The sequence below is a fragment of the Hemibagrus wyckioides genome, linkage group LG07 (genome assembly GCF_019097595.1).
Source record: "Hemibagrus wyckioides isolate EC202008001 linkage group LG07, SWU_Hwy_1.0, whole genome shotgun sequence".
Lineage (NCBI taxonomy): Eukaryota > Metazoa > Chordata > Actinopteri > Siluriformes > Bagridae > Hemibagrus > Hemibagrus wyckioides.
The window spans coordinates 1,068,198-1,094,892 of record NC_080716.1 but is presented as its reverse complement, the minus strand read 5'-3'; the positions used below and the strand labels follow the sequence as shown (position 1 = coordinate 1,094,892).

Here is a 26,695-nt window from a genome sequence, read left to right as displayed (position 1 = left end):
CAAATGGTCGTGGTAAATCAATTACCAGTGAGTCTGGTATTTGATTGATTCACCAGAACTCTTTGATGAATGAATCATTAAAACATGCGATGATTCAGTTACCAATGTGGTGTTTGGTTCTGGTGAATCAAATACCAGTGTCATGATTTTCTTATTTGATTCATGCCATTTGATTCACCAGAACCAGAATTAACTTGTGGTCAGCGTCATACCTTATACGGTATGTTAGTGGGCGAGGTCATAAAGGGGCATCGAGACGTAGTGACGGCGGCAGAGTGGGCAGGTGGCGCCGCCCTCCTGGCAGAAGTGCTCGGACGCTCTCAGGCACGACTGATGGAACAGGTGGGAGCAGGAAAGCAGGACGACCGGAGTGCACGAGCGGGCGCCGCTCAGAGGGGTCAGACAGATCGGACAGTCGCGAGCTTCCCGCTGGATCGCCTGGGACAAAAGCACAAGGACAAACACATTAATGCCAAAGATTATTTCCTGACTTGAGAGATATTACTGAAATCTAGACATGTTAGTACATTTCATAACCCTTCTCTGGAATGTAGCAGTAAAATGAATGACTTTATTACTGACATTTCTACACAGTTATCTGTATGAAATAATAAAGTTACACACACACACACACACTTCATGACATTTTCAGTAAGCAAATAAAGCAGCAGACGTGGTGAAATATAAACTTCCTGCTTTCATTTTCTTACAAAGCAGCGGCTAATAAACGACAAAAGCGGCGACAAATCTGCTGTTGGTTTAATTTCCTGGCCTGTGGGTGTGTTGTGTGCGTGTGGTTAGCGCGGTGTTGTGTTGTGAACACTGTGTACAATGCGAGCTGATTTACGAGTGAGTCGAGCTCCATTCAGGCGGCGCTGGGACATCTGCAGCGTGGAGACAGGTGAGGACACGCCATGGACCGACAGGGACCAGAGGGATTAGGGCTATTGAGGAGCGGCGCTTTGATGGCGCTCGACTTGTGAATTTATGTTCGGATGTGTGAAGGATAAACTTCAGACGAGGTGGGAGCTGGAGTTCCAGCTAAATGGAACGCTTCCGAGGTCGCTGCTATGTAAACAGTTTTTTTTGGATGATCCAATAAGAACAAGCCTTTTTATTTCCTGTTTAAATGTTTTAAAATGTATTTCCTGACCCATGACATCACTAATACTGCACTCAGTGCTCTCACGCTGCTTCAGGAGAATAATCACCAGCGTGGTGGTTGTGGTGATGGTTTTGGTGCTGGTGGTCTTGGTGCTGATGCTGGTGGTGGTGGTGGTGCTGGTGCTCATGGTCTTGGTGTTGGTGGTCTTGCTGGTGGTCTTGATGTTGGTGCTGGTGGTCTTGGTGCTGTTGGTGTTGGTGTGGTGCTGGTCTTGGTGGTGGTGCTGGTGGTCTTGGTGGTGGTGCTGGTGCTGGTGGTCTTGATGTTGGTGGTGTGGTGCTGGTCTTGGTGGTGGTGCTGGTGGTCTTGGTGGTGGTCTTGGTGCTGGTGGTCTTGGTGGTGGTGGTGGGGTAAAGCATAGATGTGCTTTTTATCCATTTATAGATACATTTCATCAGGAACATCTGCAGTCGAGTACCAGCTTCACTTCACCTTCACGCATCGTATGGTCACTCGGTTGTGTGTTTCGATGTCGTCCGGCCACTCGGTTGTGTGTTTCGATGTCGTCCGGCCACTCGGTTGTGTGTTTTCGATGTCGTCCGGCCACTCGGTTGTGTGTTTTCGATGTCGTCCGGCCACTCGGTTGTGTGTTTTCGATGTCGTCCGGCCACTCGGTTGTGTGTTTTCGATGTCGTCCGGCCACTCGGTTGTGTGTTTTCGATGTCGTCCGGCCACTCGGTTGTGTGTTTTCGATGTCGTCCGGCCACTCGGTTGTGTGTTTCGATGTCGTCCGGCCACTCGGTTGTGTGTTTCGATGTCGTCCGGCCACTCGGTTGTGTGTTTCGATGTCGTCCGGCCACTCGGTTGTGTGTTTCGATGTCGTCCGGCCACTCGGTTGTGTGTTTCGATGTCGTCCGGCCACTCGGTTGTGTGTTTCGATGTCGTCCGGTCACTCGGTTGTGTGTTTCGATGTCGTCCGGTCACTCGGTTGTGTTTCAATTTTGACTGGTCATTGGGTTGTGTGTTTCGATGTTGTCTGGTCATTGGGTTGTGTGTTTCAATGTTGAGTTCGATTTCTAACTTGTTTATATTAAAGTAATAGATAAAGAACGCGCTGTACCTTCTCCTGTGCCTTCATCCACTCCTCCTCCTGCACTCCGCTGCTGCTGCTGTGGAGAAGATCGAACAGCTGGAAGACGTCTCGGCTCTGAGCAACGCTGTGGTCGAGATCGCGCAGGAACGAGTCCACGTCACTGCTGAATGACTGAACCAGACTATCATTCAGCTCCTGAAACTGAAATCAGATCACCATCAGAGTGGTTCAGGATTTACTCAGTAAGAGTAAGGGAGAAAGAAAGGAACAAGGGACGGAAAATGAAAAAAAGAGAGAAAATAAGAGATAGAGATAGAAACAACACAATAAGAGAGCAAGCAAGAAAGACAAACAAAGAGAGAGAGACAGAGAGAGTCTGTTGTGTTTAAGCTCCAGTTAGAAAGGCCAGAGTGTGGTACAGTTTATACAGGTTACCATGGCAACATGAGCTTAAAATGCGTTTGTGTTCTGTAATAAACACTGCAACAGGTGACACTGAGAATTCATACATTTTAGTGAATTAATCACGGATTGATTGGAGGAGGAGCTAAAGTCCACACACACACACACACACACACACACACACACTCCTGAAACAAACACTCTGAGATGAAGGAATTCTTTTCTGCATTAACACAACAGCAGTGTTTGTCTGAACATCAGGTAAAACACACAGATTTAAAAAAAAAAGTGTGTGTGTGTGTGTGTGTGTGTCCTGGGACGCACTCTCTGAAGAGAAAGTATGTTTTGGAGTGGACATGTAAACACACACTTGGGCTTTGTGTGTGTCCCAGGAATGTCCGGTGTTTGACTGATTCTCTCTCTCTCTCACACACACACACACACACACACACACACACCCCCTAATGAGCTTAGTTTTTCTATAAAAAAGAAATAATTGAATGAAGGTTTAAATTCAGTAATAATTCATTTTTTTTAAATAAATTGCTCCTAATTTTAGATCTGGAAAACTGATACAAACTTTTAGAAAAAAACAAACAAGAAAACATAGAAATAAAAAAGTTTTTAAAGAATTGTAGTAACGGAAACTAGAACGTTTTTATAAACCTGTTTAATCTGAAGAGGAAAATAGTTTAAAATGTAAAAAGAATGTAAAGAAAGAATGAGAGAGATAGACAGAGAGAGTTTATGATTAAGAATGTGATTAGTGTATGAATAATGAAGAATAAACATTAATAGAAATGTTCACCTTCAGCTGAAAGAATGTGTGTCGCAGCTGTGGATCATTCGGAGGAACCACTTTCCTCATGTCTCTGTAGCACTTCCGGGTCACACAGCCTCGCCACCAGGCCTGAATCCTGCAGGAATAAAATACACACCTAATAATCTACAACCTCACACACACACACACACATACACACACACGCACACATACACTATCTCACAGAAGTGTGTGTGTGTGTGTGTACAGTATCTCACAGAAGTGTATGTGTGTGTACACTATCTCACAGAAGTGAGTACACCCCTGACATTTTTGTAAATATTTGATTATATCTTTTCATGTGACAACATTGAAGAAATGCCACTCTGCTCCAGTGTAAAGTAGTGAGTGTCCAGCCTGTATAACAGTGTAAATTTGCTGTCCCCTCAAAATAACTCAACACACAGCCATTAATGTCTAAACCGTTGGCAACAAAAGTGACTACACCCCTAAGTGGAAATGTCCAAATTGGGCCCAATTAGCCATTTACCCTCCCCGGTGTCATGTGACTCATTAGTGTTACAAGGTCTCAATTGTGAATGGGGAGCAGGTGTGTTAAATTTGGTGTTATCGCTCTCACACTCTCTCATACTGGTCACTGGAAGTTCAACATGGCACCTCATGGCAAAGAACTCTCTGAGGATCTGAAAAAAAGAATTGTTGCTCTACATAAAGATGGCCTAGGCTATAAGAAGATTGCCAAGACCCTGAAACTGAGCTGCAGCACGGTGGGCAAGACCATACAGCGGTTTTACAGGACAGGTTCCACTCAGAACAGGCCTCGCCATGGTCCACCAGAGAAGTTCAGTGCACGTGCTCAGAGTCATATCCAGAGGTTGTCTTTGGGAAATAGACGTATGAGTGCTGCCAGCATTGCTGCAGAGGTTGAAGGGGTGGGGGGTCAGCCTGTCAGTGCTCAGACCATACGCTGCACACTGCATCAAATTGGTCTGCATGTTGTCCCAGAAGGAAGCCTCTACTAAAGATGATGCACAAGAAAGACCGCATACAGTTTGCTGAAGACAAGCAGACTAAGGACATGGATTACTGGAACCATGTCCTGTGGACCGATGAGACCAAGATAAACTTATTTGGTTCAGATGGTGTCAAGCGTGTGTGGCGGCAACCAGGTGAGGAGTACAAAGACAAGTGTGTCTTGCCTACAGTCAAGTATGGTGGTGGGAGTGTCATGGTCTGGGCCTGCATGAGTGCTGCCGGCACTGGGGAGCTACAGTTCATTGAATGTACTGTGACATACTGAAGCAGAGCATGATCCCCTCCCTTCGGAGACTGGGCCACAGGGCAGTATTCCAACATGATAACGACCCCAAACACACCTCCAAGATGACCACTGCCTTGCTAAAGAAGCTGAGGGTAAAGGTGATGGACTGTCCAAGCATGTCTCCAGACCTAAACCCTACTGAGCATCTGTGGGGCATCTTCAAACGGAAGGTGGGGGAGCACAAGGTCTCTAACATCCACCAGCTCTGTGATGTCATCATGGGGGAGTGGAAGAGGACTCCAGTGGTAACCTGTGAAGCTCTGGTGAACTCCATGCCCAAGAGGGTTAAGGCAGTGCTGGAAAATAATGGTGGCCACACAAAATATTGACACCTTTGGCCCAATTTGGACATTTCCACTTAGGGGTGTAGTCACTTTTGTTGCCAACGGTTTAGACATTAATGGCTGTGTGTTGAGTTATTTTGAGGGGACAGCAAATTTACACTGTTATACAGGCTGGACACTCACTACTTTACACTGGAGCAGAGTGGCATTTCTTCAGTGTTGTCACATGAAAAGATATAATCAAATATTTACAAAACTGTCAGGGGTGTACTCACTTTTGTGAGATACTGTACACACACACAATGTCAGGGAAGTGATGTTATACCTGAGAGCACACTTCTCTCTGTAGAGTCTCGCTCCATCGTGTATCACTCTAGTCTCATATTGCTCTGTCCTGCAGAGTGGACAACACTTCCTCCCCGAAAAGCGCTCAACCTTCCTCAAACACACCTGAACACACAGCACACTTCCTCAAACACGAAGGAAGGGAGGAAGGGAGGAAGGAAGGAAGAAAGAGTAGAGGAAGGAAGGAAGGAAGGAAGGAAGGAAGGAAGAGTAGATGAAGGTAGGAAGGAAGAGTAGAGGAAGGAAGGAAGGAAGGAAGGAAGAGTAGAGGGACAAAGGAAGCGAAGGAAGGAAGGAAGGAAGGAAGGAAGGAAGGAAGGAAGGAAGTAAAGAAGCAAGGAAGGAGAGAAAAGTAAAAAAAAAAAAAGACAGAAAGGAAGGAAGAAAGGAAGGGGAGGATGGAAGAAGGTGGAAAAGACAGGAAGAAGGAAAGGCATATAAAAAAGAAATGTGATTGATGGATAATGTGTGATGGATAATGTGTGATGGATGTTGTGTGAGTGATGGATGATGTGTGATGGATGTTGTGTGATTGATGGATGATGTGTAATGGATGATGTGTGAGATGTTGTGTGATGGATGATGCGTGATGGATGATGCGTGATGGATGTTGTGTGATGGATGTTGTGTGATGGATGATGCGTGATGGATGGATGTGTGATGGATGGATGATGTGTGATGGATGTTGTGTGATTGATGGATGATGTGTAATGGATGATGTGTGTGATGGATGATGCGTGATGGATGATGCGTGATGGATGATGCGTGATGGATGATGCGTGATGGATAGATGTTGTGTGATGGATGGATGCTGTGTGATGGATGGATGCTGTGTGATGGATGGATGTTGTGTGATGGATGGATGTTGTGTGATGGATGGATGTTGTGATGGATGGATGTTGTGTGATGGATGGATGCTGTGTGATGGATGGATGCTGTGTGATGGATGGATGTTGTGTGATGGATGGATGTTGTGTGATGGATGATGCGTGATGGATGATGCGTGATGGATGATGCGTGATGGATGATGCGTGATGGATGATGCGTGATAGATGTTGTGTGATGGATGGATGTTGTGTGATGGATGGATGTTGTGTGATGGATGGATGCTGTGTGATGGATGGATGCTGTGTGATGGATGGATGTTGTGTGATGGATGGATGTTGTGTGATGGATGGATGATGTGTGATGGATGTTGTGTGATGGATGATGTGTGATGGATGTTGTGTGATTGATGGATGATGTGTGATGGATGTGTGATTGATGGATGTGTGATTGATGGATGTTGTGTGATGGATGTTGTGTGATGGATGGATGCTGTGTAATGGATGGATGTTGTGTGATGGATGGATGCTGTGTGATGGATGGATGATGTGTGATGGATGGATGATGTGTGATGGATGTTGTGTGATGGATGTGTGATTGATGGATGGTGTGTGATGGATGGATGTTGTGTGATGGATGGATGTTGTGTGATGGATGTTGTGTTATGGATGATGTGTGATTGATGGATGCTGTGTGATGGATGGATGTTGTGTGATGGATGTGTGATTGATGGATGCTGTGTGATGGATGTGTGATTGATGGATGTGTGATGGATGATGTGTGTGTGATGGATGTGTGATGGATGGATGTTGTGTGATGGATGGATGTGTGATTGTTGTTGTGTGATTGATGGATGTTGTGTGATGGATGGATGTTGTGTGATGGATGGATGTTGTGTGATGGATGTGTGATGGATGGATGTTGTGTGATGGATGTGTGATTGATGGATGTGTGATTGATGGATGCTGTGTGATGGATGTTGTGTGATGGATGGATGTTGTGTGATTGATGTTGTGTGATGGATGGATGATGTGTGATGGATGGATGTTGTGTGACGGATGGATGGATGGATGTTGTGTGATTGATGTGTGATTGATGGATGCTGTGTGATGGATGGATGATGTGTGATGGATGTTGTGTGATGTGTGATGGATGGATGTTGTGTGATGGATGGATGGATGGATGTTGTGTGATTGATGTGTGATTGATGGATGCTGTGTGATGGATGGATGATGTGTGATGGATGTTGTGTGATGTGTGATGGATGGATGTTGTGTGATTGATGTGTGATGGATGATGTGTGATGGATGATGTGTGACGGATGTGTGATTGATGGATGCTGTGTGATGGATGGATGATGTGTGATGGATGTTGTGTGATGTGTGATGGATGGATGTTGTGTGATTGATGTGTGATGGATGATGTGTGATGGATGATGTGTGACGGATGTGTGATTGATGGATGCTGTGTGATGGATGGATGATGTGTGATGGATGTTGTGTGATGTGTGATGGATGGATGTTGTGTGATTGATGTGTGATGGATGATGTGTGATGGATGATGTGTGACGGATGTGTGATTGATGGATGATGTGTGATGGATGGATGTGTGATTGATGGATGATGTGTGATGGATGTGTGATTGATGGATGATGCATGATGGATGTTGTGTGATGGATTGTTGTGGATTAGGTGTTGTGTGTTAGGTGGTGTGTATTAGGTGTTGTGTGTTAGATTGTTGTGCGTTAGGTGGTGTGTGTTAGATTGTTGTGTATTAGGTGTTGTGTTAGATTGTTGTGTGTTAGGTGTTGTAGATTGTTGTGTGTTAGATGGTGTGTGTTAGATTGTTGTGTGTTAGGTGTTGTAGATTGTTGTGTGTTAGATTGGTGTGTGTTAGATTGTTGTGTTAGGTGTTGTAGATTGTTGTGTGTTAGATGGTGTGTGTTAGATTGTTGTGTTAGGTGTTGTAGATTGTTGTGTGTGTTAGATTGTGTGTTAGGTGTTGTAGATTGTTGTGTGTTAGATTGGTGTGTGTTAGATTGTTGTGTGTTAGGTGTTGTAGATTGTTGTGTGTTAGATTGGTGTGTGTTAGATTGTTGTGTTAGGTGTTGTAGATTGTTGTGTGTTAGATGGTGTGTGTTAGATTGTTGTGTTAGGTGTTGTAGATTGTTGTGTGTTAGATGGTGTGTGTTAGATTGTTGTGTTAGGTGTTGTAGATTGTTGTGTGTTAGATGGTGTGTGTTAGGTGTTGTAGATTGTTGTGTGTTAGATTGTTGTGTGTTAGGTGTTGTAGATTGTTGTGTGTTAGATTGGTGTGTGTTAGATTGTTGTGTTAGGTGTTGTAGATTGTTGTGTGTTAGATGGTGTGTGTTAGATTGTTGTGTTAGGTGTTGTAGATTGTTGTGTGTTAGATGGTGTGTGTTAGATTGTTGTGTGTTAGGTGTTGTAGATTGTTGTGTGTTAGATGGTGTGTGTTAGATTGTTGTGTTAGGTGTTGTAGATTGTTGTGTGTTAGATTGGTGTGTGTTAGATTGTTGTTAGGTGTTGTAGATTGTTGTGTGTTAGATGGTGTGTGTTAGATTGTTGTGTGTTAGGTGTTGTAGATTGTTGTGTGTTAGATTGGTGTGTGTTAGATTGTTGTGTTAGGTGTTGTAGATTGTTGTGTGTTAGATGGTGTGTGTTAGATTGTTGTGTGTTAGGTGTTGTAGATTGTTGTGTGTTAGATTGGTGTGTGTTAGATTGTTGTGTTAGGTGTTGTAGATTGTTGTGTGTTAGATGGTGTGTGTTAGATTGTTGTGTTAGGTGTTGTAGATTGTTGTGTGTGTTAGATTGTGTGTTAGGTGTTGTAGATTGTTGTGTGTTAGATTGGTGTGTGTTAGATTGTTGTGTGTTAGGTGTTGTAGATTGTTGTGTGTTAGATTGGTGTGTGTTAGATTGTTGTGTGTTAGGTGTTGTAGATTGTTGTGTGTTAGATTGGTGTGTGTTAGATTGTTGTGTGTTAGGTGTTGTAGATTGTTGTGTTAGGTGTTGTAGATTGTTGTGTTAGGTGTTGTAGATTGTTGTGTGTTAGATGGTGTGTGTTAGATTGTTGTGTTAGGTGTTGTAGATTGTTGTGTGTGTTAGATTGTTGTGTGTTAGATGGTGTGTGTTAGATTGTTGTGTTAGGTGTTGTAGATTGTTGTGTGTGTTAGATTGTTGTGTGTTAGGTGTTGTAGATTGTTGTGTGTTAGATTGGTGTGTGTTAGATTGTTGTGTGTTAGGTGTTGTAGATTGTTGTGTGTTAGATTGGTGTGTGTTAGATTGTTGGATGGATGTTCTGTGATGGATGGATGTTGTGTGATTGATGTGTGATGGATGATGTGTGACGGATGTGTGATTGATGGATGATGTGTGATGGATGTGTGATTGATGGATGATGTGTGATGGATGTGTGATTGATGGATGTTGTGTGATGGATTGTTGTGCATTAGGTGTTGTGTGTTAGGTGGTGTGTATTAGGTGTTGTGTGTTAGATTGTTGTGTGTTAGGTGGTGTGTGTTAGATTGTTGTGTGTTAGGTGTTGTGTGTTAGATGGTGTGTGTTAGATTGTTGTGTGTTAGGTGTTGTAGATTGTTGTGTGTTAGATTGGTGTGTGTTAGATTGTTGTGTGTTAGGTGTCGTAGATTGTTGTGTGTTAGATTGGTGTGTGTTAGATTGTTGTGTTAGGTGTTGTAGATTGTTCTGTGTTAGATTGTTGTGTTAGGTGTTGTAGATTGTTGTGTGTTAGATTGGTGTGTGTTAGATTGTTGTGTTAGGTGTTGTAGATTGTTGTGTGTTAGATGGTGTGTGTTAGATTGTTGTGTTAGGTGTTGTAGATTGTTGTGTGTTAGATGGTGTGTGTTAGATTGTTGTTAGGTGTTGTAGATTGTTGTGTGTTAGATTGTTGTTAGGTGTTGTAGATTGTTGTGTGTTAGATGGTGTGTGTTAGATTGTTGTGTTAGGTGTTGTAGATTGTTGTGTGTTAAATTGTTGTAGATTGTTGTGTGTTAGGTGTTGTAGATTGTTGTGTGTTAGGTGTTGTGTGTTAAATTGTTGTAGACTGTTGTGTGTTAGATTGGTAAGTGTTAGGTGATGTGTGTTAGATTGTTGTGTGTTAGATTGTTGTGTGTTAGATTGTTAGGTGTTGTAGATTGTTGTGTGTTAGGTGTTGTAGATTGGTGTGTGTTAGATTGTTGTTAGGTGTTGTAGATTGTTGTGTGTTAGGTGTTGTAGATTGTTGTGTGTTAGATTGTTGTGTGTTAGATTGGTGTGTGTTAGGTGTTGTAGATTGTTGTTAGATTGGTGTGTGTTAGATTGTTGTGTTAGGTGTTGTAGATTGTTGTGTGTTAGATTGTTGTGTATTAGATTGTTGTGTGTTAGGTGTTGTAGATTGTTGTGTGTTAGATTGGTGTGTGTTAGATTGTTGTGTTAGGTGTTGTAGATCGTTGTGTGTTAGGTGTTGTAGATTGTTGTGTGTTAGATTGGTGTGTGTTAGGTGTTGTAGATTGTTGTGTGTTAGATTGGTGTGTGTTAGATTGTTGTGTTAGGTGTTGTAGACTGGTGTGTGTTAGATTGTTGTGTTAGATGTTGTAGATTGTTGTGTGTTAGATGGTGTGTGATGATGTGTGTTAGGTGTTGTAGATTGTTGTGTTAGGTGTTGTGTGTTAGATTGTTGTGTGTTAGATGGTGTGTGTTAGATTGTTGTGTGTTAGATGTTGTAGATTGTTGTGTGTTAGATGTTGTAGATTGTTGTGTGTTAAATTGTTGTAGATTGTTGTGTGTTAGGTGGTGTGTGTTAGATTGTTGTGTTTTAGATTGTTGTGTGTTAGATGTAGTAGATTGTTGTGTGTTAGATGTGTGTTACATTGCTGTGTGTTAGGTGTTGTGTGTTAGATGGTGTGTGTTAAATTGTTGTAGACTGTTGTGTGTTAGGTGTTGTAGATTGTTGTGTGTTAGGTGTTGTAGATTGTTGTGTGTTAGGTGTTGTGTGTTAAATTGTTGTAGACTGTTGTGTGTTAGATTGGTAAGTGTTAGGTGATGTGTGTTAGATTGTTGTGTGTTAGGTGTTGTAGATTGTTGTGTGTTAGATGGGTGTGTGTTAGGTGTTGTAGATTGTTGTGTGTTAGGTGTTGTAGATTGTTGTGTGTTAGATTGTTGTGTGTTAGGTGTTGTAGATTGTTGTGTGTTAGGTGTTGTAGATTGTTGTGTATTAGATTGGTGTGTGTTAGGTGTTGTAGATTGTTGTGTTAGATGTTGTAGATTGTTGTGTGTTAGATGGTGTGTGATGTGTGTTAGGTGTTGTAGATTGTTGTGTGTTAGATTGTTGTGTGTTAGGTGTTGTAGATTGTTGTATGTTAGGTGTTGTAGATTGCTGTGTGTTAGGTGTTGTAGATTGCTGTGTGTTAGGTGTTGTGTGTTAAATTGTTGTAGACTATTGTGTGTTAGGTGTTGTTAGATTGGTGTGTGTTAGATTGTTGTGTTAGGTGTTGTAGATTGTTGTGTGTTAGATTGTTGTGTATTAGATTGTTGTGTGTTAGGTGTTGTAGATTGTTGTGTGTTAGATTGGTGTGTGTTAGATTGTTGTGTTAGGTGTTGTAGATCGTTGTGTGTTAGGTGTTGTAGATTGTTGTGTGTTAGATTGGTGTGTGTTAGATTGTTGTGTTAGGTGTTGTAGATCGTTGTGTGTTAGGTGTTGTAGATTGTTGTGTGTTAGATTGGTGTGTGTTAGATTGTTGTGTTAGGTGTTGTAGATCGTTGTGTGTTAGGTGTTGTAGATTGTTGTGTGTTAGATTGGTGTGTGTTAGGTGTTGTAGATTGTTGTGTGTTAGATTGGTGTGTTAGATTGTTGTGTTAGGTGTTGTAGACTGGTGTGTGTTAGATTGTTGTGTTAGATGTTGTAGATTGTTGTGTGTTAGATGGTGTGTGATGATGTGTGTTAGGTGTTGTAGATTGTTGTGTTAGGTGTTGTGTGTTAGATTGTTGTGTGTTAGATGGTGTGTGTTAGATTGTTGTGTGTTAGATGTTGTAGATTGTTGTGTGTTAGATGGTGTGTGTTAAATTGTTGTAGACTGTTGTGTGTTAGGTGTTGTAGATTGCTGTGTTAGGTGTTGTGTGTTAGATTGTTGTGTGTTAGATGGTGTGTGTTAGATTGTTGTGTGTTAGATGTTGTAGATTGTTGTGTGTTAGATGTTGTAGATTGTTGTGTGTTAAATTGTTGTAGATTGTTGTGTGTTAGGTGGTGTGTGTTAGATTGTTGTGTTTTAGATTGTTGTGTGTTAGATGTAGTAGATTGTTGTGTGTTAGATGTGTGTTACATTGCTGTGTGTTAGGTGTTGTGTGTTAGATGGTGTGTGTTAAATTGTTGTAGACTGTTGTGTGTTAGGTGTTGTAGATTGTTGTGTGTTAGGTGTTGTAGATTGTTGTGTGTTAGGTGTTGTGTGTTAAATTGTTGTAGACTGTTGTGTGTTAGATTGGTAAGTGTTAGGTGATGTGTGTTAGATTGTTGTGTGTTAGGTGTTGTAGATTGTTGTGTGTTAGATGGGTGTGTGTTAGGTGTTGTAGATTGTTGTGTGTTAGGTGTTGTAGATTGTTGTGTGTTAGATTGTTGTGTGTTAGGTGTTGTAGATTGTTGTGTGTTAGGTGTTGTAGATTGTTGTGTATTAGATTGGTGTGTGTTAGGTGTTGTAGATTGTTGTGTTAGATGTTGTAGATTGTTGTGTGTTAGATGGTGTGTGTTAGATTGTTGTGTGTTAGGTGTTGTAGATTGTTGTGTGTTAGGTGTTGTAGATTGTTGTGTGTTAGATTGTTGTGTGTTAGGTGTTGTAGATTGTTGTATGTTAGGTGTTGTAGATTGCTGTGTGTTAGGTGTTGTAGATTGCTGTGTGTTAGGTGTTGTGTGTTAAATTGTTGTAGACTATTGTGTGTTAGGTGTTGTAGATTGTTGTGTGTTAAATTGTTGTAGATTGCTGTGTGTTAGGTGTTGTAGATTGCTGTGTGTTAGGTGTTGTGTGTTAAATTGTTGTAGACTATTGTGTGTTAGGTGTTGTATGTTAGATTGTTGTGTGTTAGGTGTTGTAGATTGTTGTGTATTAGATTGGTGTGTGTTAGGTGTTGTAGATTGTTGTGTGTTAGATTGCTGTGTGTTAGGTGTTGTGTGTTAAATTGTTGTGTTAGATGTTGTAGATTGTTGTGTGTTAAATGGTATGTGTTAGATTGTTGTGTGTTAGATTGTAGTGTGTTAGGTTGTTGTGTGTTAGATTGTTGTGTTAGATTGTTGTGTGTTAGGTGGTGTGTGTTAGATTGTTGTGTGTTAGGTGTTGTAGATTGCTGTGTGTTAGATTGTTGTGTGTTAGGTGTTGTGTGTTAGATTGTTGTGTGTTAGGTGTTGTAGATTGTAGTGTGTTAGGTGGTGTGTGTTAGATTGTTGTGTGTTAGATGTTGTAGATTGTTGTGTGTTAGATTGTTGTGTGTTAGGTGTTGTAGGTTGTTGTGTGTTAGATTGTTGTGTGTTAGGTGTTGTAGATTGTAGTGTGTTAGGTGGTGTGTGTTAGATTGTTGTGTGTTAGATGTTGTAGATTGTTGTGTGTTAGATGGTGTGTGTTAGATTGTTGTGTGTTAGATTGTTGTATGTTAGGTGTTGTAGATTGCTGTGTGTTAGGTGTTGTAGATTGTTGTGTATTAGATTGGTGTGTGTTAGGTGTTGTAGATTGTTGTGTTAGATGTTGTAGATTGTTGTGTGTTAGATGGTGTGTGATGATGTGTGTTAGGTGTTGTAGATTGTTGTGTGTTAGATTGTTGTGTGTTAGGTGTTGTAGATTGTTGTATGTTAGGTGTTGTAGATTGCTGTGTGTTAGGTGTTGTAGATTGCTGTGTGTTAGGTGTTGTGTGTTAAATTGTTGTAGACTATTGTGTGTTAGGTGTTGTAGATTGTTGTGTGTTAAATTGTTGTAGATTGCTGTGTGTTAGGTGTTGTGTGTTAAATTGTTGTAGACTATTGTGTGTTAGGTGTTGTATGTTAGATTGTTGTGTGTTAGGTGTTGTAGATTGTTGTGTATTAGATTGGTGTGTGTTAGGTGTTGTAGATTGTTGTGTGTTAGATTGCTGTGTGTTAGGTGTTGTGTGTTAAATTGTTGTGTTAGATGTTGTAGATTGTTGTGTGTTAAATGGTATGTGTTAGATTGTTGTGTGTTAGATTGTAGTGTGTTAGGTTGTTGTGTGTTAGATTGTTGTGTTAGATTGTTGTGTGTTAGGTGGTGTGTGTTAGATTGTTGTGTGTTAGGTGTTGTAGATTGCTGTGTGTTAGATTGTTGTGTGTTAGGTGTTGTGTGTTAGATTGTTGTGTGTTAGGTGTTGTAGATTGTAGTGTGTTAGGTGGTGTGTGTTAGATTGTTGTGTGTTAGATGTTGTAGATTGTTGTGTGTTAGATTGTTGTGTGTTAGGTGTTGTAGGTTGTTGTGTGTTAGATTGTTGTGTGTTAGGTGTTGTAGATTGTAGTGTGTTAGGTGGTGTGTGTTAGATTGTTGTGTGTTAGATGTTGTAGATTGTTGTGTGTTAGATGGTGTGTGTTAGATTGTTGTGTGTTAGATTGTTGTATGTTAGGTGTTGTAGATTGCTGTGTGTTAGGTGTTGTAGATTGTTGTGTATTAGATTGGTGTGTGTTAGGTGTTGTAGATTGTTGTGTTAGATGTTGTAGATTGTTGTGTGTTAGATGGTGTGTGATGATGTGTGTTAGGTGTTGTAGATTGTTGTGTGTTAGATTGTTGTGTGTTAGGTGTTGTAGATTGTTGTATGTTAGGTGTTGTAGATTGCTGTGTGTTAGGTGTTGTAGATTGCTGTGTGTTAGGTGTTGTGTGTTAAATTGTTGTAGACTATTGTGTGTTAGGTGTTGTAGATTGTTGTGTGTTAAATTGTTGTAGATTGCTGTGTGTTAGGTGTTGTGTGTTAAATTGTTGTAGACTATTGTGTGTTAGGTGTTGTATGTTAGATTGTTGTGTGTTAGGTGTTGTAGATTGTTGTGTATTAGATTGGTGTGTGTTAGGTGTTGTAGATTGTTGTGTGTTAGATTGTTGTGTGTTAGGTGTTGTAGATTGTTGTGTGTTAGATTGCTGTGTGTTAGGTGTTGTGTGTTAAATTGTTGTGTTAGATGTTGTAGATTGTTGTGTGTTAAATGGTATGTGTTAGATTGTTGTGTGTTAGATTGTAGTGTGTTAGGTTGTTGTGTGTTAGATTGTTGTGTTAGATTGTTGTGTGTTAGGTGGTGTGTGTTAGATTGTTGTGTGTTAGGTGTTGTAGATTGCTGTGTGTTAGATTGTTGTGTGTTAGGTGTTGTGTGTTAGATTGTTGTGTGTTAGGTGGTGTGTGTTAGATTGTTGTGTGTTAGGTGTTGTAGATTGTAGTGTGTTAGGTGGTGTGTGTTAGATTGTTGTGTGTTAGATGTTGTAGATTGTTGTGTGTTAGATTGTTGTGTGTTAGGTGTTGTAGGTTGTTGTGTGTTAGATTGTTGTGTGTTAGGTGTTGTAGATTGTAGTGTGTTAGGTGGTGTGTGTTAGATTGTTGTGTGTTAGATGTTGTAGATTGTTGTGTGTTAGATGGTGTGTGTTAGATTGTTGTGTGTTAGATTGTTGTGTGTTAGATGTTGTAGATTGTTGTGTGTTAGATTGTTGTGTGTTAGGTGTTGTAGATTGTAGTGTGTTAGGTGGTGTGTGTTAGATTGTTGTGTGTTAGATTGTTGTGTGTTAGATGTTGTAGATTGTTGTGTGTTAGATGGTGTGTTAGATTGTTGTGTGTTAGGTGTTGTAGGTTGTTGTGTGTTAGATTGTTGTGTGTTAGGTGTTGTAGATTGTAGTGTGTTAGGTGTTGTGTGTGTTAGACTGTTGTGTGTTAGGTGTTGTGTTTTAGATTGTTGTGTGTTAGATGTAGTAGATTGTTGTGTGTTAGATGTGTGTTACATTGCTGTGTGTTAGGTGTTGTGTGTTAGGTGTTGTGTGTTAGATTGTTGTGTGTTAGGTGTTGTAGATTGTAGTGTGTTAGATGGTGTGTGTTAGATTTTGTAGATTGTTGTGTGTTAGATTGTTGTGTGTTAGGTGTTGTAGATTGTTGTGTGTTAGATTGGTGTGTGTTAGACTGTTGTGTGTTAGGTGTTGTGTGTTAGACTGTTGTGTGTTAGACTGTTGTGTGTTAGGTGTTGTAGATTGTTGTGTGTTAGATTGGTGTGTGTTAGGTGTTGTAGATTGTTGTGTGTTAGGTGTTGTGTGTTAAATTGTTGTAGACTGTTGTGTATTAGGTGTTGTGTGTTAGGTTGTTGTGTGTTAGGTGTTGTGTGTTAGATTGTAGTGTGTTAGGTGGTGTGTTTTAGATTGTTGTGTGTTAGGTGGTGTAGATTGTTGTGTGTTAGGTGTTGTGTGTTAGGTTTTGTGTGTTAGATTGTTGTGTGTTAGGTTTTGTGTGTTAGATTGTTGTGTGTTAGGTTTTGTGTGTTAGATTGTTGTGTGTTAGGTTTTGTGTGTTAGATTGTTGTGTGTTAGGTTTTGTGTGTTAGGTGTTGTGTGTTAGATTGTAGTGTGTTAGGTGGTGTGTGTTAGATTGTTGTGTGTTAGATTGTTGTAGATTGTTGTGTGTTAGATTGTTGTGTGTTAGATTGTTGTGTGTTAGGTGGAGTGTTAGATTTTTGTCTGTGTTTTGGTGTGTTAGACTGTTGTGTGTTAGATGGTGTGTGTTAGATGTTGTGTGTTAGATTGTTGTGTGTTAGGTGTTGTAGATTGTAGTGTGTTAGATGATGTAGATTGTTGTGTGTTAGATTGTTGTGTGTTAGATTGTTGTGTGTTAGGTGGTGTGTGTTAGATTGTTGTAGATTGTTGTGTGTTAGGTGGAGTGTTAGATTTTTGTCTGTGTTTTGGTGTGTTAGACTGTTGTGTGTTAGATGGTGTGTGTTAGATTGTGTGTTAGATTGTTGTGTGTTAGATTGTTGTATGTTAGATTGTTGTGTGTTAGATTGTTGTGTTAGGTATTGTGTGAGGTGTTGTGTGTTAGATTGTTGTGTGTTAGGTGTTGTAGATTGTAGTGTGTTAGATTGTTGTGTGTTAGGTGTTGTGTGTTAGATTGTTGTGTTAGGTATTGTGTGAGGTGTTGTGTGTTAGATTGTTGTGTGTTAGGTGTTGTAGATTGTTGTGTGTTAGATGATGTAGATTGTTGTGTGTTAGATTGTAGTGTGTTAGATTGTAGTGTGTTAGATTGTAGTGTGTTAGATTGTTGTGTGTTAGGTGTTGTAGATTGTAGTGTGTTAGATGATGTAGATTGTTGTGTGTTAGGTGTTGTGTGTTAGATTGTTGTGTGTTAGGTATTGTGTGAGGTGTTGTGTGTTAGGTGTTGTAGATTGTTGTGTGTTAGATTGTAGTGTGTTAGATGTTGTAGATTGTTGTGTGTTAGGTGTTGTGTATTAGATTGTTGTGTGTTAGGTATTGTGTGAGGTGTTGTGTGTTAGATTGTTGTGTTTTAGGTGTTGTAGATTGTTGTGTGTTAGATGTTGTGTGTTAGATGTTGTGTGTTAGATTGTTGTGTGTTAGGTGGTGTGTGTTAGATTGTTGTGTGTTAGGTGTTGTAGATTGTAGTGTGTTAGGTGGCGTGTGTTAGATTGTTGTGTGTTAGGTGTTGTAGATTGTAGTGTGTTAGGTGGTGTGTGTTAGATTGTTGTGTGTTAGATGTTGTAGATTGTTGTGTGTTAGATGGTGTGTGTTCGATGGTGTGTTAGGTGTTGTGTGTTAGATTGTTGTTAGGTGTTGTAGATTGTAGTGTGTTAGGTGGTGTGTGTTAGGTGTTGTGTGTTAGATTGTTGTGTTAGGTGTTGTAGATTGTAGTGTGTTAGATTGTTGTGTGTTAGACTGTTGTGTGTTAGGTGTTGTGTGTTAGACTGCTGTGTGTTAGACTGTTGTGTGTTAGGTGTTGTAGATTGTTGTGTGTTAGGTGGTGTGTGTTAGGTGTTGTGTGTTAGATTGTTGTGTTAGGTGTTGTAGATTGTAGTGTGTTAGATTTTTGTGTGTTAGACTGTTGTGTGTTAGGTGTTGTGTGTTAGACTGTTGTGTGTTAGACTGTTGTGTGTTAGGTGTTGTAGATTGTTGTGTGTTAGATTGTTGTGTGATAGGTATTGTGTGTTAGATTGTTGTGTGTTAGATGTTGTGTGTTAGATTGTTGTGTTTTAGGTGTTGTAGATTGTTGTCTGTTAGATGTTGTGTGTTAGATTGTTGTGTGTTAGGTGTTGTAGATTGTTGTGTGTTAGATTGTTGTGTGTTAGATGTTGTAGATTGTTGTGTGTTAGATGTTGTAGATTGTTGTGTGTTAGGTGTTGTGTTAGATTGTTGTGTGTTAGATGTTGTAGATTGTTGTGTGTTAGGTGTTGTGTATTAGATTGTTGTGTGTTAGGTATTGTGTGAGGTGTTGTGTGTTAGATTGTTGTGTTTTAGGTGTTGTAGATTGTTGTGTGTTAGATGTTGTGTGTTAGATTGTTGTGTGTTAGGTGGTGTGTGTTAGATTGTTGTGTGTTAGGTGTTGTAGATTGCTGTGTGTTAGATTGTTGTGTGTTAGGTGTTGTAGATTGTTGTGTGTTAGATGTTGTGTGTTAGATTGTTGTGTGTTAGGTGGTGTGTGTTAGATTGTTGTGTGTTAGGTGTTGTAGATTGTAGTGTGTTAGATTGTTGTGTGTTAGGTGTTGTAGATTGTAGTGTGTTAGGTGGCGTGTGTTAGATTGTTGTGTGTTAGGTGTTGTAGATTGTAGTGTGTTAGGTGGTGTGTGTTAGATTGTTGTGTGTTAGATTGTTGTGTGTTAGATGTTGTAGATTGTTGTGTGTTAGATGGTGTGTGTTCGATGGTATGTGTTAGGTGTTGTGTGTTAGATTGTTGTGTTAGGTGTTGTAGATTGTAGTGTGTTAGATTGTTGTGTGTTAGGTGTTGTGTGTTAGACTGTTGTGTGTTAGGTGGTGTGTGTTAGGTGGTGTGTGTTAGATTGTTGTGTGTTAGGTGTTGTAGATTGTTGTGTGTTAGATGGTGTGTGTTCAATGGTGTGTGTTAGGTGTTGTGTGTTAGATTGTTGTGTTAGGTGTTGTAGATTGTAGTGTGTTAGACTGTTGTGTGTTAGGTGGTGTGTGTTAGGTGGTGTGTGTTAGATTGTTGTGTGTTAGATGTTGTAGATTGTTGTGTGTTAGATTGTTGTGTGTTAGGTATTGTGTGTTAGATTGTTGTGTGTTAGATGTTGTAGACTGTTGTGTGTTAGGTGTTGTGTATTAGATTGTTGTGTGTTAGGTGTTGTGTGAGGTGTTGTGTGTTAGATTGTTGTGTTTTAGGTGTTGTAGATTGTTGTGTGTTAGATGTTGTGTGTTAGATTGTTGTGTGTTAGGTGTTGTAGATTGTTGTGTGTTAGGTGTTGTGTGTTAGGTGTTGTGTGTTAGATTGTTGTGTTAGATTGGTGTGTGTTAGATTGGTGTGTGTTAGGTGGTGCGTGTTAGATTGTTGTGTGTTAGGTGGTGCGTGTTAGATGTGTGTTAGGTGGTGTGTGTTAGATTGTTGTGTGTTAGGTGGTGTGTGTTAGATTGTTGTGTGTTAGGTGATGTGTGTTAGATGGTGTGTGTTAGATTGTTGTGTGTTAGGTGTTGTAGATTGTTGTGTGTTAGATTGGTGTGTGTTAGGTTTTGTGTGTTAGATTGTTGTGTGTTAGGTGTTGTGTGTTAGATTGTAGTGTGTTAGGTGGTGTGTGTTAGATTGTTGTGTGTTAGATTGTTGTGTGATTGTTGTATGTTAGATTGTTGTGTGTTAGGTGTTGTAGATTGTAGTGTGTTAGATTGTTGTGTGTTAGGTGTTGTGTGTTAGGTGTTGTGTGTTACATTGCTGTGTTTTAGGTGTTGTGTGTTAGGTGTTGTGTGTTAGATTGCTGTGTGTTAGATTGCTGTGTGTTAGATTGTTGTGTTTTAGGTGTTGTGTGTTAGGTGTTGTGTGTTAGATTGCTGTGTGTTAGGTGTTGTGTGTTAGATTGTTGTGTGTTAGGTGTTGTGTGTTAGGTGTTGTGTGTTGGATGTTGTAGATTGTAGTGTGTTAGATTGTTGTGTGTTAGGTGTTGTAGATTGTAGTGTGTTAGATTGGTGTGTGTTAGATTGTTGTGTGTTAGGTGTTGTAGATTGTAGTGTGTTAGATTGGTGTGTGTTAGATTGTTGTGTGTTAGGTGTTGTAGATTCTAGTGTGTTAGATTGCTGTGTGTTAGGTGTTGTGTGTTAGATTGTTGTGTTTTAGGTGTTGTGTGTTGGATGTTGTAGATTGTAGTGTGTTAGATTGTTGTGTGTTAGGTGTTGTGTGTTAGGTGTTGTGTGTTAGATTGCTGTGTGTTAGGTGTTGTGTGTTAGATTGTTGTGTTTTAGGTGTTGTGTGTTGGATGTTGTAGATTGTAGTGTGTTAGATTGCTGTGTGTTAGGTGTTGTGTGTTAGATTGCTGTGTGTTAGGTGTTGTGTGTTAGATTGTTGTGTTTTAGGTGTTGTGTGTTAGGTGTTGTGTGTTGGATGTTGTAGATTGTAGTGTGTTAGATTGTTGTGTGTTAGGTGTTGTAGATTGTAGTGTGTTAGATTGGTGTGTGTTAGGTGTTGTGTGTTAGATTGTAGTGTGTTAGGTGGTGTGTGTTAGATTGTTGTGTGTTAGATTGTTGTGTGATTGTTGTATGTTAGATTGTTGTGTGTTAGGTGTTGTAGATTGTAGTGTGTTAGATTGTTGTGTGTTAGATGTTGTAGATTCTAGTGTGTTAGATTGCTGTGTGTTAGGTGTGTGTTAGATTGTTGTGTTTTAGGTGTTGTGTGTTGGATGTTGTAGATTGTAGTGTGTTAGATTGTTGTGTGTTAGGTGTTGTGTGTTAGGTGTTGTAGATTGTAGTGTGTTAGATTGTTGTGTGTTAGATGTTGTAGATTCTAGTGTGTTAGATTGCTGTGTGTTAGGTGTGTGTTAGATTGTTGTGTTTTAGGTGTTGTGTGTTGGATGCTGTAGATTGTAGTGTGTTAGATTGTTGTGTGTTAGGTGTTGTGTGTTAGGTGTTGTAGATTGTAGTGTGTTAGGTGTTGTAGATTCTAGTGTGTTAGATTGCTGTGTGTTAGGTGTTGTGTGTTAGATTGTTGTGTTTTAGGTGTTGTGTGTTGGATGTTGTAGATTGTAGTGTGTTAGATTGTTGTGTGTTAGGTGTTGGATGTTGTAGATTGTAGTGTGTTAGATTGTTGTGTGTTAGGTGTTGTGTGTTAGGTGTTGTAGATTGTAGTGTGTTAGATTGGTGTGTGTTAGATTGTTGTGTGTTAGGTGTTGTGTGTTAGGTGTTGTGTGTTAGATTGCTGTGTGTTAGGTGTTGTGTGTTAGATTGTTGTGTTTTAGGTGTTGTGTGTTGGATGTTGTAGATTGTAGTGTGTTAGATTGCTGTGTGTTAGGTGTTGTGTGTTAGATTGCTGTGTGTTAGGTGTTGTGTGTTAGATTGTTGTGTTTTAGGTGTTGTGTGTTAGGTGTTGTGTGTTGGATGTTGTAGATTGTAGTGTGTTAGATTGTTGTGTGTTAGGTGTTGTAGATTGTAGTGTGTTAGATTGGTGTGTGTTAGATTGTTGTGTGTTAGGTGTTGTGTGTTAGGTGTTGTAGATTGTAGTGTGTTAGATTGGTGTGTGTTAGGTGTTGTGTGTTAGGTGTTGTAGATTGTAGTGTGTTAGATTGGTGTGTGTTAGGTGTTGTGTGTTAGGTGTTGTAGATTGTAGTGTGTTAGATTGGTGTGTGTTAGATGTGTGTTGTGTGTTGTAGATTGTTGTGTGCTGGATGATGAACTCACTTGGTGAAAGACGTGTGAACAGGAGAGTAAAACCTGTCAGGAAATGCAGATGATCAGTGATGACTTTCTGGGACTGAATCCAGTATTAAATCTCAGTGCTGAAGGTTTATTATTATAATGAAACGCTCAAGCTTCAGATATTTCAGAAAATCACACAGAGAAAATCAATCTTCCTTTCTTTCTCTCCCTTTTCTCATCCTCTCATCCTCCCCTGCTTTCTGGCTCTTTTTCCCTCGAGTCTCTTTTTTCCTTTAGCAATTTGCCTTCCTTCCTGCATTTCCTTCTTTCTTCATCCTCTCTTTCCTTCCATCCTTCTTCCCTTTCTTTTTTTACTGTCCTTCCTTCCTGTTTGTTTGATACTGTCTATTGTTCTTTCTCTCCTTCTTTCTTCTCATTCCTTCCTCTTTCCTTTTTACCTCTGTACTGTTTTTCTTACTCTATGTCCTCTCTACCTGTCTTGCCTTCTTTCTGTCCGTCTTTCCTTCCTTCCTTCTTCCTGTTTGACTGTCTCTCTTTCTTTCTCTCCTTTCTTCTTGTTCCTTCCTTCCACCCTCTTTTCTTTTTATCTTCCTTCCTGTGTTACTTGCTCTTTGCCCTCTCTTCCTGTCTTTACTTCTTCCTGTTGGCTTGTCCATCTTTCCTTCATTCTTCCTGTTTGATACTGTCTATCCTTCATTCTTCTCATTCCTTCCTTCCTCTTTCCCTTTTACTTCCTTCCTGTTTTCCTTACTCTTTGTCCTCTCTACCTGTTGGTCTTTATTCCTTCTCATCTGTTTTTGTTTTCCTTTCTACCTTTTGATCATCTACCTTCTATCCTTCTTCCCTTTCTTTCTTTTTCCTCTTCCATTTCTACTGTCCTTCCTTCCTGTTTGACTGATACTGTCTTTTCCTTCTTTCTCCTTGTTCCTTCCTTCCTCTTTCCTTTTTACTTCCTTCCTGTTTTACTTGCTCTTTGCCCTCTCTACCCGTCTTTCCTTCTTCCTGTTGGTCTTTATTCCTCCTCATCTGTCTCTCCTTCCTCCGTGTGGTGTGTAGGGTCAGTCAGGCACTGCTGTGGAGTTTAGCAGATCCTGGGTGAAGTTTGCACGAGAGCTGATTTGGAGTGTGTGTGTGTGTGTGTGTAACGTGAGAGTGGTGATTACTCTGGTGCTTTGAAATGTTACCGCTGTCTAATTTCCACTTTTATCTGGAATTAAACGCTGATTGGACACGAAGCTGCCTGTCTGAAGCTTCACAGCTAGCAGAGAGCAGGTTGACTGAAACCCCCTCATCATGTCAGCGGCTTGGGGTTTTTTTTTGTTGTTGTTGTTGTTGTTGTTTAATATCCGTGCTGATTTATGGCTGTGGGAGTTACTATTAAGTGAACCTGCAATTAGCGCTTTAACTTTGATAAAGAGAAGTGCTTATTAACTCGCCGTAAAATCACTCGCCTCCGATTGGCTTTAATTCCTCCTCTTTCACAGCCAGGCTGTTATTGCGCTTTAATTGATTTGAAGTGAATGCTGGGCTCCTTCCCTGAGCCTCAGGGTCGAACTCTCTCTCACACACACACACACACACACAGGAGCTAATATTTACATAAGCGTCTATGGTAACTGGGCTTTGTGGCCATGTACGGCTTTCTTTTCCCAGCATTCCAGGGAGGATCGGCGTCTTGACCCTGGGATCGGTTTACGTGGAACACGCTTTTTTTTTTTTCTTTTTTTTTTTAAAGTTTGCTTCTTCAGTCGCAAAATTTTTAGAAGACTCTCACAATCGACTAAACCCACACAAACATCTGGAAAGAAAAAAGTTCAATCTTCTAAAAAAGAGCGAGCCCCTGTCTGGAGAAGGGAATTGTGGGCAATGCGCACCTGCGGCTGGAGGCAGAACTCCTCTGTGCAGATGCTGCAGGGCTGAGTGGAGTCTCCGTTCCGCAGAGAGCGAGATTTCACCTCCGTCCACTCGTCTACACTCAGCCTTCTGCTGCAGCCAGGAGCTGCTACTAAACCTAGCTTCTGAGCTGCACACACACACACAGACACACTCAACATTATAGAACGGGATAAACAAAAACACACATTACCTAACACGTATGTTTGATAGACGGGAAGAAAAGCAGACAGACAAAGACATAGTCAAGTAGACAGACAGACAGAAAGGTGGATGGAAGGGCAGACAGAGAGACAGGAAGGTTGATGGAAGGGCAGACAGAGAGACAGGAAGGTTGATAGGACAGACAGACACAGACAGGAAGGTGGATGGAAGGGCAGACAGACAGAAAGGTGGACGTTAGGACAAACAGACAAAGGTGGATGGAAGGACAAACAGACAGAAAGGTGGATGGAAGGACAGACAGACAGAAAGGTGGATGGAAGGGCAGACAGACAGACAGACAGAAAGGTGGATGGAAGGACAGACAGACAGGTGAACAGACACTTAAAGCAAATAGATAAATGGAAGAAAGGTAGATGGAGACACAGAAGACAAGAAGAAATGCAGGCAGACAGATGCCTATAGACAGATAGACAGACAGGTAGGAAGGCAGAGAGACAGCCAGAAAAATTGATGTAGAACAGACACATGAAGCAGACAGACAGATGGACAGACCACCAGAGTGTGATGGTTTTGTGTAGTGTAGTCACTCTGTGTGTGTGTGTGTTTATCCCAGAGTACCGAGCGTGAGCGGAGGCGGAGTTGAGTCCAGCACAAACTCCAGCTCATCATCACCATCATCATCATCACCATGACGGCGTGTGTGTGTGTGTAAGAGTCGTGTGGAAGGTAATGATGGAAGGCTGGAGCTGTGGAGCTGTGGAACATTCCGGATGATGTGATCCTGAAGAGCTCCAGCAATCACTGCCTGCTTCCTTCTGTCTGCTCTGGAACTGCGGCCCTGTGTATGTGTGTGTGTGTGTGTGTGTGTGTGTGTGTGTGTGTGTGAACAGATCAGAAGACACACAACACACACTTTAACTCTGTAAAAGTTTTTACTCAATAAGCAATACTCCCAGATATGAACCTTTCCAAACCGGAAGTGAGACTTAATTAGCTAAACCTGTGCAGAACTGAAGCTAATTAGCGTTAGCCGAAAAGTCCGCGTTAATAAACTTATCAAGCTAACGGAAAACAAAAAAAAGTAAGAACTACCGCCTTAAACACACACTTTCCTGTGTTTAAAAACTACGTTCGTGTGAGATAAACCCGCATTTATGTTTTAATTAGAGGAGAAGAAAAACCCACAGTGTTTCTACCTTCAGCATTGTCGTGAAGCAGCGCCGGTGTCCCTGGTTACTCTGATTACTCGGTTGCTTAGCAACAGCGCGTCAGCTGGCACGAGGGTTGCGTGAGGGCGCATGCGCGTAGCCGTGAGCAGCGTATGTGAAAAACTTTTTATTGTTATAATAATAATAATAATAATAAGAAGAAGAAAGCCGCCTTATTGTAGTGAAACATTTCTATATTTCTGTATTTTAAAGTAATAATATAATTACATTTGATTATTTTATTTATGCATTTATTATAGTGGAGAAGCTTGTAATGCAGATTCTCATCTTCTTTTAATCTATGGGCCTGTGACCTGTGAAAAAAATAGAGAATTATATAATAATAATAATAATAATAATAATAACAATAATAATAATAATCTGTCCTCATCTTTCACCTGTCTCTCTCCCATCTCTTTTCAGTCTCTCTCTCTCTCTCTCTCTCTCTCTCTCATTCCTCTTTCTCTCCTGTCTCACCCCTCTTCTCTCTCTCTCTCTTGTCTCGTTCCTCTTTCTCTCCCGTCTCTCTCTCTCTCTCTTTCTCTCTCTCTCTCTCGTCTCGTTCCTCTTTTACTCCAGTCTCTCCTCTTTCTCACCCCAGACTCTCTATAGTCTCACCCCTCTTCTCTCTCTCTCTTGTCTCATTCCTCTTTTTCTCCCGTCTCTCTCATGTCTTTACTCTGTCTCACCCCAGTCTCTCTACAGTCTCACCTCTCTTCTCTCTCTCTTGCCTCGTTCCTCTTTTTCTCCTGTCTCTCTGTCTCCTCTGTCTCTCCCCAGTCTCTCTCTCTTTTTCTCCTGTCTCTCCTCTGTCTCTCTCCAGTCTTACTGTCTTGTCTCATTCCTCTTTTTTTCCTGTCTCTCTGTCTTCTGTCTCCTCTGTCTCTCCCCAGTCTCTCTCTCTCTTTTTCTCGTCTCGTTCCCCTTTTTCTCCTGTCTCTCCTCTGTCTCTCACTCCTCTCCCTCCAGTCTTACTGTCTTGTCTCATTCCTCTTTTTCTCCCGTCTCTCCTCCGTCTCTCTCTCTCTCTCTCTCCTGTCTCTCTCTCTCATCTCTCTGAGCCTCTGCTTTGTGTTCTTAAGGACCGAATCACTTTGTGGAAAATCAACAGCACAGACAGAGACACGGCTTTCCTTTATTCCTCCTGTCATCGCAGCGGTTCTCCGGTTTTCAACAGAGACGCCGTTTTGTCTTCTCCGTGTCCGTAAATACGGTTTTAAAGAGCTTTTCTGTTTGGCTTTCTGAGCCTCTCTACCTGCTTTTTTTTTAAGAGGCAGAAGTCGCCTTGTCGTGCAAACAGCTCTCAGGTTGAGAAGCGCAGTAGAAAGGAGCCGGGGGTTTGAATAGGGCGCCTTCGCTGAACTCCTCTGCAAACTCGGCTGCTTGAAAAGGCAACAGTAATCCGGCCATTTATCTCTGTTCAAAGCCTTCAGGTAGAAAAAAAATAAATAAA

The 26,695-nt window shown here is 40.8% G+C and overlaps 1 protein-coding gene across 2 annotated transcripts in view; it reads right to left on the bottom strand.

Moving 5' to 3' along the window:
- rnf32 (ring finger protein 32) overlaps positions 1 to 25,354 on the bottom strand; it is a 39,264-nt gene extending 13,910 nt beyond the window's left edge. For both annotated transcript variants that reach the window (XM_058394562.1, XM_058394561.1), the window contains exons 1-8: positions 25,231 to 25,354; positions 24,653 to 24,872; positions 23,851 to 23,999; positions 21,998 to 22,030; positions 5,312 to 5,436; positions 3,409 to 3,517; positions 2,226 to 2,399; positions 213 to 438 (exon numbers count right to left, since the gene is read on the bottom strand). In XM_058394562.1, coding sequence (XP_058250545.1) covers positions 226 to 438; positions 2,226 to 2,399; positions 3,409 to 3,517; positions 5,312 to 5,436; positions 21,998 to 22,030; positions 23,851 to 23,999; positions 24,653 to 24,872; positions 25,231 to 25,239 — 1,032 coding nt within the window. In that variant the 5' untranslated portion in view covers positions 25,240 to 25,354 and the 3' untranslated portion in view covers positions 213 to 225. The remainder of the gene's footprint in view (positions 1 to 212; positions 439 to 2,225; positions 2,400 to 3,408; positions 3,518 to 5,311; positions 5,437 to 21,997; positions 22,031 to 23,850; positions 24,000 to 24,652; positions 24,873 to 25,230) is intronic.
- Positions 25,355 to 26,695: the final 1,341 nt, after the last annotated feature.